At 39.5% G+C, this 11,909-nt stretch overlaps 1 protein-coding gene across 1 annotated transcript; it reads right to left on the reverse strand.

Moving 5' to 3' along the window:
• Window positions 1-237: 237 nt before the first annotated feature.
• Window positions 238-11,627, reverse strand: nts (neurotensin). Its single transcript, XM_043709702.2, has 3 exons — window positions 11,509-11,627; window positions 10,159-10,226; window positions 238-1,069 (listed from the first exon to the last, which is right to left on the reverse strand). Exons 1-3 carry the CDS (start codon window positions 11,564-11,566, stop codon window positions 905-907), a joined length of 291 nt encoding a protein of 96 aa, XP_043565637.1. The 5' UTR covers window positions 11,567-11,627; the 3' UTR covers window positions 238-904.
• Window positions 11,628-11,909: the final 282 nt, after the last annotated feature.

An 11,909-nucleotide genomic window follows, 5' to 3' on the forward strand; every position in this document is an offset into this window, starting at 1 on the left:
TGTAGTTAATGATCTAGCAAAATCTATGCATAGCCAGTGAAACTCAGACTCCTGCCTTTCATGCTGCCATTATCAATAGTACGTTATCTGGTATCATAATAGCATTCATCAGGTTCAGGATAATACTTTGGGAGCTGCACATTATGAATTGAGAAGACTTTGTTTTTTGGACACAAAATCCCTCACAACTGCAAAGTGAAAGAGCAACTTTGAATGCCGGCTGCATTTTAACAGAAGTTTATTTGATATTTACAGTCAATACATCTGACAAAAAAGGATTTGTTGTGTACAATGTGATGACAATAGATCTAGGACCGATAAACAGTAGCATATCTGAACATACAATTCTGATCATAACCTGAGGAATCTCATGCAGAAAATTTTAATTTCTCAAGTTAAACATTCACACCATTAGTCACATAAGATTTACTCATTTTCAAATGTACTGACTTCAAACCAACTGCACTTTCACAACAAGTAAAAGGAAAACATGTGGTTGCAATGTTCTGCTTCTGAGGTCCTGATGCTGGAAATACATATTGACAAATTGCACTCACTCAACTTGTTCCTTTACACCATCTTAATTTTATGAATAAAGACTGCAGGTTGGCAATGCAAAATTATCCAATATGCACTCTGGGAAGCACAGAAATGCAAAATTTCCCCCAGCATGCAAAGTTTGAGTATCTCCTCTTTTGATCAAGAGGATCCAAGGATACACATCGTTGAAACATAAAATGTATCTTTTGAAACACTTTTCTGCGTATATTTCATGTTCTTTAATATCTTCTCTCATCAGAATAAATTGGTTCAATAACATGAAATTATTCACAGTAATATGTGCAGTCAGGTAACCAGTAAAGACTCACACATTTTACTTGAAAATTATACCTGGATTCAAATATTAATTCATCAAGAAGACAGAATTTCGTTTCAGTATATAAGGCCTACGTGATTTTCCAATACGCACTTGTCTTTTTAAAATATATGGGTATTTTCTCTTTCGGTGTTTTTCTTTCTTATGTTCTGAATCTTCATAGTCACCATAGTCTTGGTGTGCCTGAAACAACTACAAAACATATGGCCATCACTATTACAAATCACACAGTTTAGAAAATTAGTCATTTCATTAGGATTAATGTCAAATGACAATTTTACAAACACTCATTTACTCAATTAGAGATTTCTAATTATCTTTATGACAGCATCATGCTGGAGTTATCAATTCAAAACTTAAGCTCGGTTATGAAATCATGAAGGAGAAAGTGAGGACTGCAGATGCTGGAGATCTGAGCTGAAAATGTGTGGCTGGAAAAGCGCAGCAGGTCAGGCAGCATCCAAGGAGCAGGAGAATCGACGTTTCGGGCATGAGCCCTTCTTCAGGAATGAGGAGAGAAATGAAACCCTACAGAGTGGAAACTGGGCATTCGGCCCAGCATTTCCACATTGTCCCTCCAAAGAGTAACCCATCCAGACCCATTCCCCTACCTTATTACTCTACATTTACCCCTGACAAATGCTTCTAGCCTACATATCTCTGATCACTATGGGCAATTTAGCACCTAATCTACACATCTTTGGATTGTGGGAGGAAACCAGAGCACCCAGAGGAAACCCACGCAAACACGGAGAGAATGTGCAAATTCTGCACAGTCACCGGAGGTTGGAATCAAACCTGGGTCCCTGGTGCTGTGAGATAGCACTGCTAACCACTGAGCCACCGTGCAACCTTATCTTTAACTATGTTGTAGAATATGAAAGGCAACATTCATCTGTAGATAGGCCATAAGTTTAATTCTAGCTAAACATCTACTAATTACAGAATATACTTACTTTAATCAGTTATCCACTCTCTGTGTTACAAATTGAGGACATTATTGCCAAGCTGTTTTAATATGGGAGGAGATTTTGAACATCAACATCTGGACAAAGCACCTATCTACCTCTGTCTTAAATATAGTCAATGACTTGGTCTCCACAGCCTTCTGTAGCAATGATTTCCTCAGTTAAGCATCGTCTGGTTGAAAAAATTCCTCCTCATCTGAGTTCTAAAGGGTCATCCCTTCACTCTGAGGCTGTGCCCTCAGGTCCTAGTCTCTCCTACAGGTGAGACACCTTTTCCATATCCATTCTATCCAAGCCTTTCAATATTTTGTATGGTTCCATCAGGTCACCCTTATCCTTCTAAACTCCATCAAGTACAGATCCAGAGTCCTCAACCACTCCTTATATCACAGGCCCTTCATCCCCAAGATCATTCTTTAAACCTCCTCGGGACCATCTCCAATGCCAACACATCCTTCTGTAAATACGGGGGCTGAAACTGCTCCAAATGCGGTCTTACCAGAGCCTCAGCAATAAATCTGTACTCTTGTATTCTAGCCTTCTTTAAATGAATGCTAACATTGCATTTGCTTTTTGAACTGCCACTGAACCTGCACGCTAACCTTATGAGAATCCTGAACTAGGACTCTGTAAGTCCATTTGAACTTCAGGTTTCTGCAGCTGTTCCCATTTAGAAAATAGTCTACACCTCTATTCTTCCTACTAAAGTGCAATTTCCCACATTGCATTCCATCTGCCACTTCTTCTCCCACTCTCCTAGCCTGTCCAAATCCTTCTGCAGCCTCCCCATTCCTCACACTACATTCTCTCCACATATCTTTGTGTCACATGCAAACTTAGCAACAATCCCCTCAGTTCCTTTATCCAGTTTGTTGTCCGACATGAATTGTTGTGGTCTCAACACTAATCCTTGCGCAACTCCATTATTCACCTGCTGCCAACCGGAAAAGACCCCACCCTCTGCCTTCTGCCAGTTACTCAATCCTCTATCCATGCCAGTACCTTGCCCTTAACACCATGGGTTCATATCTTATGTAGCAGCCTTCTTTGCGTCATCTTGTCAAAGGTCATAATCAATAGAGATCACATCAATGGTTCCCCTTTCTCAAAGAATTCTAACAGATTTGTCAGGCATGACCTCCCTTGACAAAGCCACGGTGCCCTCCCTAGACAAAGCCTTATTATACCCTGCACTTCCAAGTACTCTGCAATCTCTTCCTTAATAACAGAGTCTAAAATTGTACCTGCAACCTAGGTTAGGCTAACTGACCTATTGTTTCCTATCTTCCCCCTCTCTCTCTTTTTAAACAGGGATGTTACATTAACAATTTCCCAGTTCTCGCAGAGCCTCCCTGATGCTGCTGATGCCTGAAAGATCACCACTTATGCCTCTTTAATCTTCTTAGCTATCCTCTGCAGAACTGTGGGGTAGAGTCCATCTTGTCCAGGTGATTTGTCTACCTTCAGACCTTTCAGCTTCCCCAGCACCTTTTCCTTAATGGTGGCCACTATATGCCCTGACTCTCTTGAAGTTTTGGTATGCTGCTGATGCCTTCCACTGTGAAAGCTGATGCAATGTACCTAATCAGTTCCCCCGCTATTTCATTGTTTACCTTTATTACTTGTCCAGCCTCATGTTCCAGTGGCCCAATGTCCACTCTTGTTTTCCTCTTATTTTTAATTTAACTGAAACAAGTCTTCAAATCTTCTTTTACATTACTAGCAAGTTTAACCTCATATTTCATCTTCTCCCTACTTATTATTTTTAAGTTATTGTCTGCTTGTTTTTAAAGGTTTCACAAACATCTGGTCCCACTGATCTTCATCACGTTATATGTTTTGATCTTTTCCTTTTGTGCCATCCCTGACACCTCTTGCCAGCCATGGTTGTCTTGTCCTTCCCTTAGTACGTCTCTTCTTCTCTGGGATAAGTTTCTGCTATGTCTCCCAAATTACCCCCAGAAATTCCTGCCATTGCTGCTCCACATCTTCCCTGTTAGTCTCCCTTTTCAATCAACTCTGGCCAGCTCCTCCCTCATGTATTCGTAGCTTGTAGTTACCTTTACCTAGATCAGGTAATTGCTTTGCAAAACCCATCTGATCTTTCCAGCAGAATGATCCCAGCCTTCCAGTTTCTAGCCATTTCAAGAAACCGCTTTGCTCTCAAGCTAACATTTCCATACTTGACCTGCTACAGTGTTCCAATGGAGTCTAGTGCAAACTGGAGGAACAACATATCATTTCTGCTTGGGCACTTACCGCCAGTATTGAATTTCACAGCTCCAGAGTACAATGCCTGTTTCCATTTTTACTACATCTCCTACCCTCCCTTGACTGTGTCTTGTTGGCTTTGCTTTCAACAGAGCAAATCTATTTCCTCCTTTCCACAACTACCATTTATACCATTTTCCATATCTATATTTCTTTTACCATCATTATTGCTATCTTCGTCTTTAGCACTGGACATCCTCACAATTTGTTCCCTTTGCTCATTTCCCACTAGTGTCTGCAGCGTAAAATCCACCATTTTCCAGCTCCTTTCAGTTCACACTGGGCTTGAATCATTTACTGTATTTTTCTCTCTACAGACGCTGCCATTCTGCTGAGTTTCTCTAGCACTTTCTGTTTTTATTTTTAATTATGACTTCATTATTACTGTTCTTAACCTCCTCTCTCTTGGAGAAGAGGATTATTGAAGAAAAGTTCACAAAAACATTTTATGGGCTCCATGGTTAGCTTGTGACTGCCTATTAAATTCAAACCTTTGTAATGGCTGCAAATTAGGGAAAGATTTTAAGAAATCCTTCAATGAGTCTCATCCTGGTTTCAGTATTTTCCTTCCTGGTCTTGTTTTTTAGCTTCTACTGTTTAGTTAAGAGCATAGTAGAAGAGCCACCTGATTTTGACCCCATTCAAAATAAAATTTACCTGAATAAGGATTTCAAAATTTACCTTTTAGCTTTTCTTTAATTTGTTTTTGGAAAATGAACAAGCAGATAATGTTAAAAGCTAATGGATACATCTGACCAAATATACTGAGATCTTTTGTTAATTCATGGGACTTGGACATCACTGACTGAGTCGGCATTTATTGCCTGTCCCTAGCTGCCCATGTTAGTGTTATCTCAACTAATTGTTGCTGCTGCATCTTTTGAACTGCCCCCATTCAAACTGCAAGGTTTGTTTGTATTTAATAAAGCCAGAACTCTGGACACAAATACAAATACAGTATTTAATTCAAGCCATGTAAAGAATAGACTGAGGCTGGATACTCACCTCCTCAGCCCCAAGGTCTCTCCATCAACAAAGTTTTGTCAAGTATCTAAACACCATGGACTACTTACCAGGCACCTGGTTGGTTACAGCTGCTCAAAACTAGCGCCCATGCATGTGGACTCAATATCAACCTTTGCTATCACTGGTGAATTATACAGTAGGTACTAAACTACAAATCAAACTTACAATTTATCTTGCAATAAATAACTTTCTTTGTCCCACTTGACTTATTTGAGTTGCTCTTTAAGAACTCGAGTAGCTGTTTAGGAGCTCGAGATCAAACTAATCTGATAAAAGTAAATAAACTGAAGGGAAAATTATTCTTCCATTAAACTGTGAATCATGAACTGTAAAAAAAATTACAAAATTACATCGAATGGATATGTTTTTATAATAACATTTTAAATTTTTCAGGGCATATGTTTCAGAATTTTGTATGAGTCATAGAGTCGTAGAGTCATAGAGATTTACAGCATGGAAACAGACCCTTTGGCCCAATTTGCCCATAGCACCCAGTTTTCACAATTAATCTAGTCCCATTTGTCTACCTTTGGTCCATTTCCCTCCATACCTTTGCCATCCATGTATCTGTCCAAATGTTTCTGAAATGGCAAAATTGTACTTGCCTCCAACACTACCTCTGGCAGCCTGTTCCAGACATTCGCCACGTTCTCTGTGAAAACACTGCCCCTCTGGACCCTCTTGTAACTCTCCCCTCTCACCTTAAACCAATGCCTAGCGAAAGTAAGGACTGCTGATGCTGGAGGTCAGAGTCAAGAGTGTGGTGCTGAAAAAGCACAGCAGGTCAGGCAGCATCTGAGGAGCAGGAAAATCAATGTTTTGGACAAAAGCTATTCCTGATGAAGGGCTTTTGCCTGAAACGTCGATGTTCCTGCTCCTCAGATGCTGCCTGACCTGCTGTGCTTTTCCAGCACCATACTCTCAACTTAAACCAATGCCTTCTAGCTTTAGACTCCCCCCTACCATAGGGAAAAACTGTTGGCTATCTAACTTATCTATGCCTCTCATGATTTTAAACTCCTCTATAAGGTTACCCCTGAGTGTCCTATGCTCCAGGGAAAAACTTCCCAGGCTATCCAGCCTACCATTGTAACACAGACCAGTCCAGGTAGTATCTCAGTAAATATTTTCCACACTCTTTCTGGTTTAAGTTTATCCTTTCTATAGTAGGGGGACCAAAGCATGCAGTACTCCAAATGTGGCCTTACCAACGTCTTGTACAGCTACAACAAGACATCCCAACTCCTATACCCAGTGCTCTGATGGATGAAAGAAGGCATGCTGACAGCCTTGTCCACCATCCTGTCTACCAAGACTCCACTTTCAAGGAGCTATGGACCTGTACCCCTTGATCTCTTTGTTCTATAACACTCCCCAGAGCCCTAATCCATGCAGCAGTGCCAGACTTTCTGCAAATTAATTATTAAATAGGATAGTGACAATAAAATGTCACAGCATACTTTTAAAGCTGGAATTGTTCTTTCTGTAACCTTTCACAGCCTCCAAAATTTCTGTATCCTATCCAGTCCTGCAGAGCCATGCCTGACAACATGCCAATTTGCCAAATCCGTCCATCACATCGCCATTTTCTACCGTATTCTCATTAAAGTCTCTTCAACCTCTTTCAACGATATGCTATTCACAACCACTTGGTCCTCTGATAGTTCTAGGTATTCCCTACTTACCTTTATCCCTGAACTAAAAACAAAATCTTATTAAATGATGGATTCTTGAAATATGGAAGCCCCTGCAAAACTGGAATCTAATGGCCGTCCCAACTGCAATTGAAATTGTGGGGTTGAGCCTTCTACCTTCTCTTTCAACTGTTGCATTCTATGCAGTGAATACAGAAAGCAAGGATATTAACCTTGACAATGAAGGAAAAACCATAATTGTACAATTCTGGATGGTACGTAACTTGGAGGGGATCTTGAATGTGATGGTGTTCCCATGCACCCACAACCCTTCTCCTGTTCGATGACAAAAGTCATGGTTTAGGAAATATTCAGTTACCTTACCCTTGTTGTTGAGATTTTCCTTCATAAACACCTCTTGTGCTCAGCATATTTAAAAGCTGAGTCAACTCCCATCATTCCAATCAAACATTTGATCATCCTCCTTACCTGTCTTCCCCACACCACCTTTAGTTTGGAAGCCAATCTTTTTGCTGAACAACCTTGGAACACTTTACTTACAGTAAGATAGCAAAGCAAATGGAAATTGTTGCAAAAGAATTTGACCAGATATGCCATGGGGATTTTATAAATGAGTTACTTTATCTCCTGGTGGAGAATGACATAATCCCCGCGTTACATACGTGGCTGAAAGTGACAATTGATGGTATTTCCCAGGTGTTCTACTCATCTCCACTGAAGTTGAAACTGTTGGAGCCATGTAAATTTACATTGTCATTGTTCAGAAGTGTACTGTAATCTGTATTGCAGTGGTACTGCAATAAAAGAGACCATCTTGTTGCAGAGATTCAACAAGGCCTCTATGCAGATGGAAACCCTGACACAATACTGAAATAAGTCAAACAGCACTCTATGCCTGAATACATGACCTCCTCACCATCTGCCAGAAGGAGAAGAGCATGCCAGCAAATGTTTGAGATGCCATAATTCTGACCATCTTCAAGAAAAGAGATAAGACCAATTGCAGCAACTAACGAAGGGTCTCCTTGTTGTCCATTACCAGGAAGGTAATTGCTAAAATCCTCCTCAATCACTATCACCCTAACAGTTAAGAGCTTGTGCTTAAATCATAATGCCATTTCAATCCATCAAGAGGCATATTGGACATGACCTTCACAGCAAGACAAATTCAATAAATGTGTAATGGGCAGTAGCAACTTCTAAATACCTGACCTCACAACAATCCTTAATTCTGTCAACCAGAAGGGATTATGGAGCATCCTCCTCACATTGGACTGCCTGAAGAAATCTGTCATCATCCTATGTAAGCTGCACAAAATATGCCAGCTGAGATCCTCAATCTTGGATCTGCCATAGACCCAATATGTGTACAAACTATAATATGGGGTCAATAAGGAGGCAAGCAAGCTGTGTCATCGCACCATCACCATTCTTCATTTTCCTCAATACAACACTCTACCAAATATCCATGAACTTTCCTGCTGGAGTGGAAGTTTTCGACAGGATATGTAGGAACTATTCAACCTACATCATCTCCACTCCAGAACCAAGACCTTCACAATCGCTTGTCATTGAGCTGCAGCACGCTAACACTTGCATACACATACATATTTAAAGGCTGTGCTCCAAAACATGATGGCACATTTCTAAAAGCATATGAGACAATAGGCCTTAAGCTAAACGTCCAGACATCCTCTCCAGCCTGCTCCTGCCATGCAAAATTATCCCTATCAAGATTCACAGCAGAAAACTGGACAATGTGGATTAATACTCATTCCTTGGGGGCCTCCTGAGAGAGACAACAGAGATTGACAATAAAATTCAAGATTTCCTCCAGTATGTCAGTGAAGCCTTTGACCATCTGCAAAACAGTATTTGATGGCAAAGACCTGAAACCTTGTATCAAGATACCTGCCCTTTTGTGTACATTGGAGTCATGCACAATGTGCAGTAGACATTACAAGTTCCTGCAGAAATATCACCAACAATGCTTCTGCAAAATCTTGCAAATCCATTGGCAGGTCAGCTGCTCCAATATCAGCGTCCTCTCTCAGGTCTACATACCCAGCAATTGAGACACTGGTTACTAACATTTGGTTGCATTAAGTGGCCACATTGTCCTCTCATCCAAAATGAGTTTTCTAATCTAAGCTCATCAAGCAAACGGTTACCAGGAGGGTAGGGAAAATGCTTCAATGTATCCTTACTGAGAAAATGTCACATGCCTGTTGATTCATGATAATCTCTTGATCTTGAGCACACAAACTGGAGAATGTGCATTCAAAGAAGTGCCAACTATGTTAAGCATCTCTGATAGGCTTGGATGGACAGTAAACATAAATAGAGAAAGGACTATTTGAAAACCTGAGCAACCCATCCACAAGTGTCTTCAAACATTGTCTGCCGCACCAGTGGCAGAGGTTGCAGTCTAACATTGGACTGTTTAGTCACCTCAGAACCCACAGCTCTGGAGTGGAAGTCATCCCTGGCTTCAAGTAACTGCCTAAGAGAAAGAAGACTATCACACAGTGATCAGATCTTTGACTGTAATCGATTTGAAATAATGGGTCATTTATGTTGCATATGGTTAACAATAATACTGACGTTTGAGTTCAAATGTGGAGAAAGATTCAAGAAAATGTTATATTTGTTAATTTAGTTACATCTCTAGGAGGTTATGCAAATAATAAGTAATACACATTCATCAATATTTTCTATGTTGAAAATTATATTGGGAAAATGAATCAGATCAATGCATGCTAAAGAATCACCTATTCACAAAACATATTACAGATTCATTTGCTGACTTCATTCCTCTTTATGACACTGCCAAAAGTTTATTAATATAACTTAAATGTACCATCACTAGTGATAGAATAGGCAAGGATAAATGGGTCTCCATTGGCAGATGTGTTGCAAATCAAACCACCAGATATAACAATTGATTTAAAATCTAAATGAAGCTTTGAATTAGGGACATGACATCATGCTATGATCTGAAATGTTTGAAAGATCCAATGCTAGCTTCTAAACGAGGACTGGACCTTCACTTTAAAAGAAAATAATTCCAGGGTGAAAGGGAAAGAGCAGGGCAGTGGGACTAATTAATTAATATTTCAGAGCTAGCACAGACCTAATCAGATCAATAGTCTCTTTCTGTGCTGTATGGTTCTATCTTTCTATTCCATGATTCTATCCTTGTTGAATTGTAGCAAAAAAATTGCCGCAGGAAACCTGAGACGTGATTTCTTTTAAATACTCCCAATTTTCAGATTAAAACTGCTTACACTAATATTAGGTATCTGCTTCAGTACATGACATGCTTTTTATACAAATTTTCATTTCATCAAAACAGACCTACCTTTAAAGCATAAAGATGATCCAGGAGTTCGCCTTCCGTTGGTATTGTTTCAGTATAAGCTGCAGAAACTGAAAACAGTTCCAAACAAAATTCACAGTATTCACCCATTGAAAAAGAAAGCATCTGAGAATCATTTTCATTCCAATATTTTATTAACCATTTCACTTCTCTGCTGCTTTGCCATTTCCTCTGCCCAAGATGCACAGCCAAACTGGACTAAAATGTTGTGAGCCACATATTGCGGTCATTCTAAAATTATTATGAACTGTGTTGAGACTTTAATTGCCTTCTATAACATAGACTATGGTTTGCATAATGTAAGGGTGAATTTTTCATATTTTACTGCCTTAATGCAATTTTATCTGAACTAATAAAGATGTATAGTTTTGTATTCCTTCACATTTACAGTGAAAGCAATGTTAATTTGGCAGGCTGTATTTCATGCATGGGAATTAAGATTAATCATTTATACTCAAATAAATAATTGGTATCTTAGCAAAGTCTGAGCTTTCCCTAGAGTATGCTCGCACAGTATGCAGACAATTAACTAGTTTTATATTAAAGTTAACCTGTACAAATTCTTCTGTAGTTTATATAACAATTTTTCTATCCTTACATTGTTTAACATGCTGTGACTTCAACTTATTTGCATCTAATTTCAATTCAATTATTTGGAAAAGTTGTCTTTCAATGAATGGTCTGTTATTAAATGATAAACTCCATCACTATAATTAATTTCTACCCAGATATTTCTCCATGAAAACAGCTGAGGAAACAGTATAAACACAACCAAATTAGCAATGCAATAATCATTTGGAGCGCTCAATGCCCATCAAAAATTCAAATCCTCACATTGTCAATAATGCAACAGTCACCCCAGTTCAACTTAGCTACTTCTAATCGAAGAATTGTTAAAACACTACTTTCTTGCATAGGTCTGAGCGAACTCCTATCACTTTTCAATGTGTTGGATCAATGATTGGTGTTGGTCAGGGTCACGTCCTAATTTTCTGAACAGATGCAATATTTTCAACAATGCGAGCAAAGCATTACATTTGATAAGTTTTTTCTCTCGTTTTTACATGGATAAAATATTTGCCCCCAAACTGGTCAATCAATCCGTTGACTCGTTTGCTGCCAGAATTAAGGTTAAATTTGACCTGGAATTGATATTCCAAAAAACTTTCATTTTAAAAATTCAATAAGAATGTCAATGCTCTCACTCTAATTTGGAGCGATAAAAATATTCGGCTTTTGTTTTCAGATATGAGTTTAAAACTTATCATAGTCCCGTTTTCTTGTCGGTTATTTTTAAATGCAATATTACGTTCCTTAAATGCTCCTACTCACCTGAACACATGGCGTAAAAACCGAGGAAGAGCAACAGCCACATCATTTCAATCCTCATTGTAGCAGCAGTTGAGTCTTCACTTTGCTACAGCCCAGAGTCTATGAAAGTTAGGGAGAGGAGTTGGGGAGCTGGGAGTCGATTGTGGTCCTTCTCCGTGGGGTTACTGCTCGCTCAGTGCACATAAGGAGGCAGGAGCTGACTTCTTTAATACCTCCAGGCTGCCTTGACGTCAAGAGAAACGCTGTCCTCCTGACTTCATTCCAAGGTGTGGAAATTACAGCACGATTATTCCCAGTGATGTTCACGTTCCCTTGGAACCAGGGCAACTCTTAAATGTACATCATTTCGGAAACAATGCGGCGATTGGAGCACATGAATTGAATTCCACACTCTGTGCCAA

This window comes from Chiloscyllium plagiosum, unplaced genomic scaffold (genome assembly GCF_037043375.1).
Source record: "Chiloscyllium plagiosum isolate Xiang-an unplaced genomic scaffold, Cpla_swu_hap1 HiC_scaffold_19, whole genome shotgun sequence".
NCBI lineage: Eukaryota > Metazoa > Chordata > Chondrichthyes > Orectolobiformes > Hemiscylliidae > Chiloscyllium > Chiloscyllium plagiosum.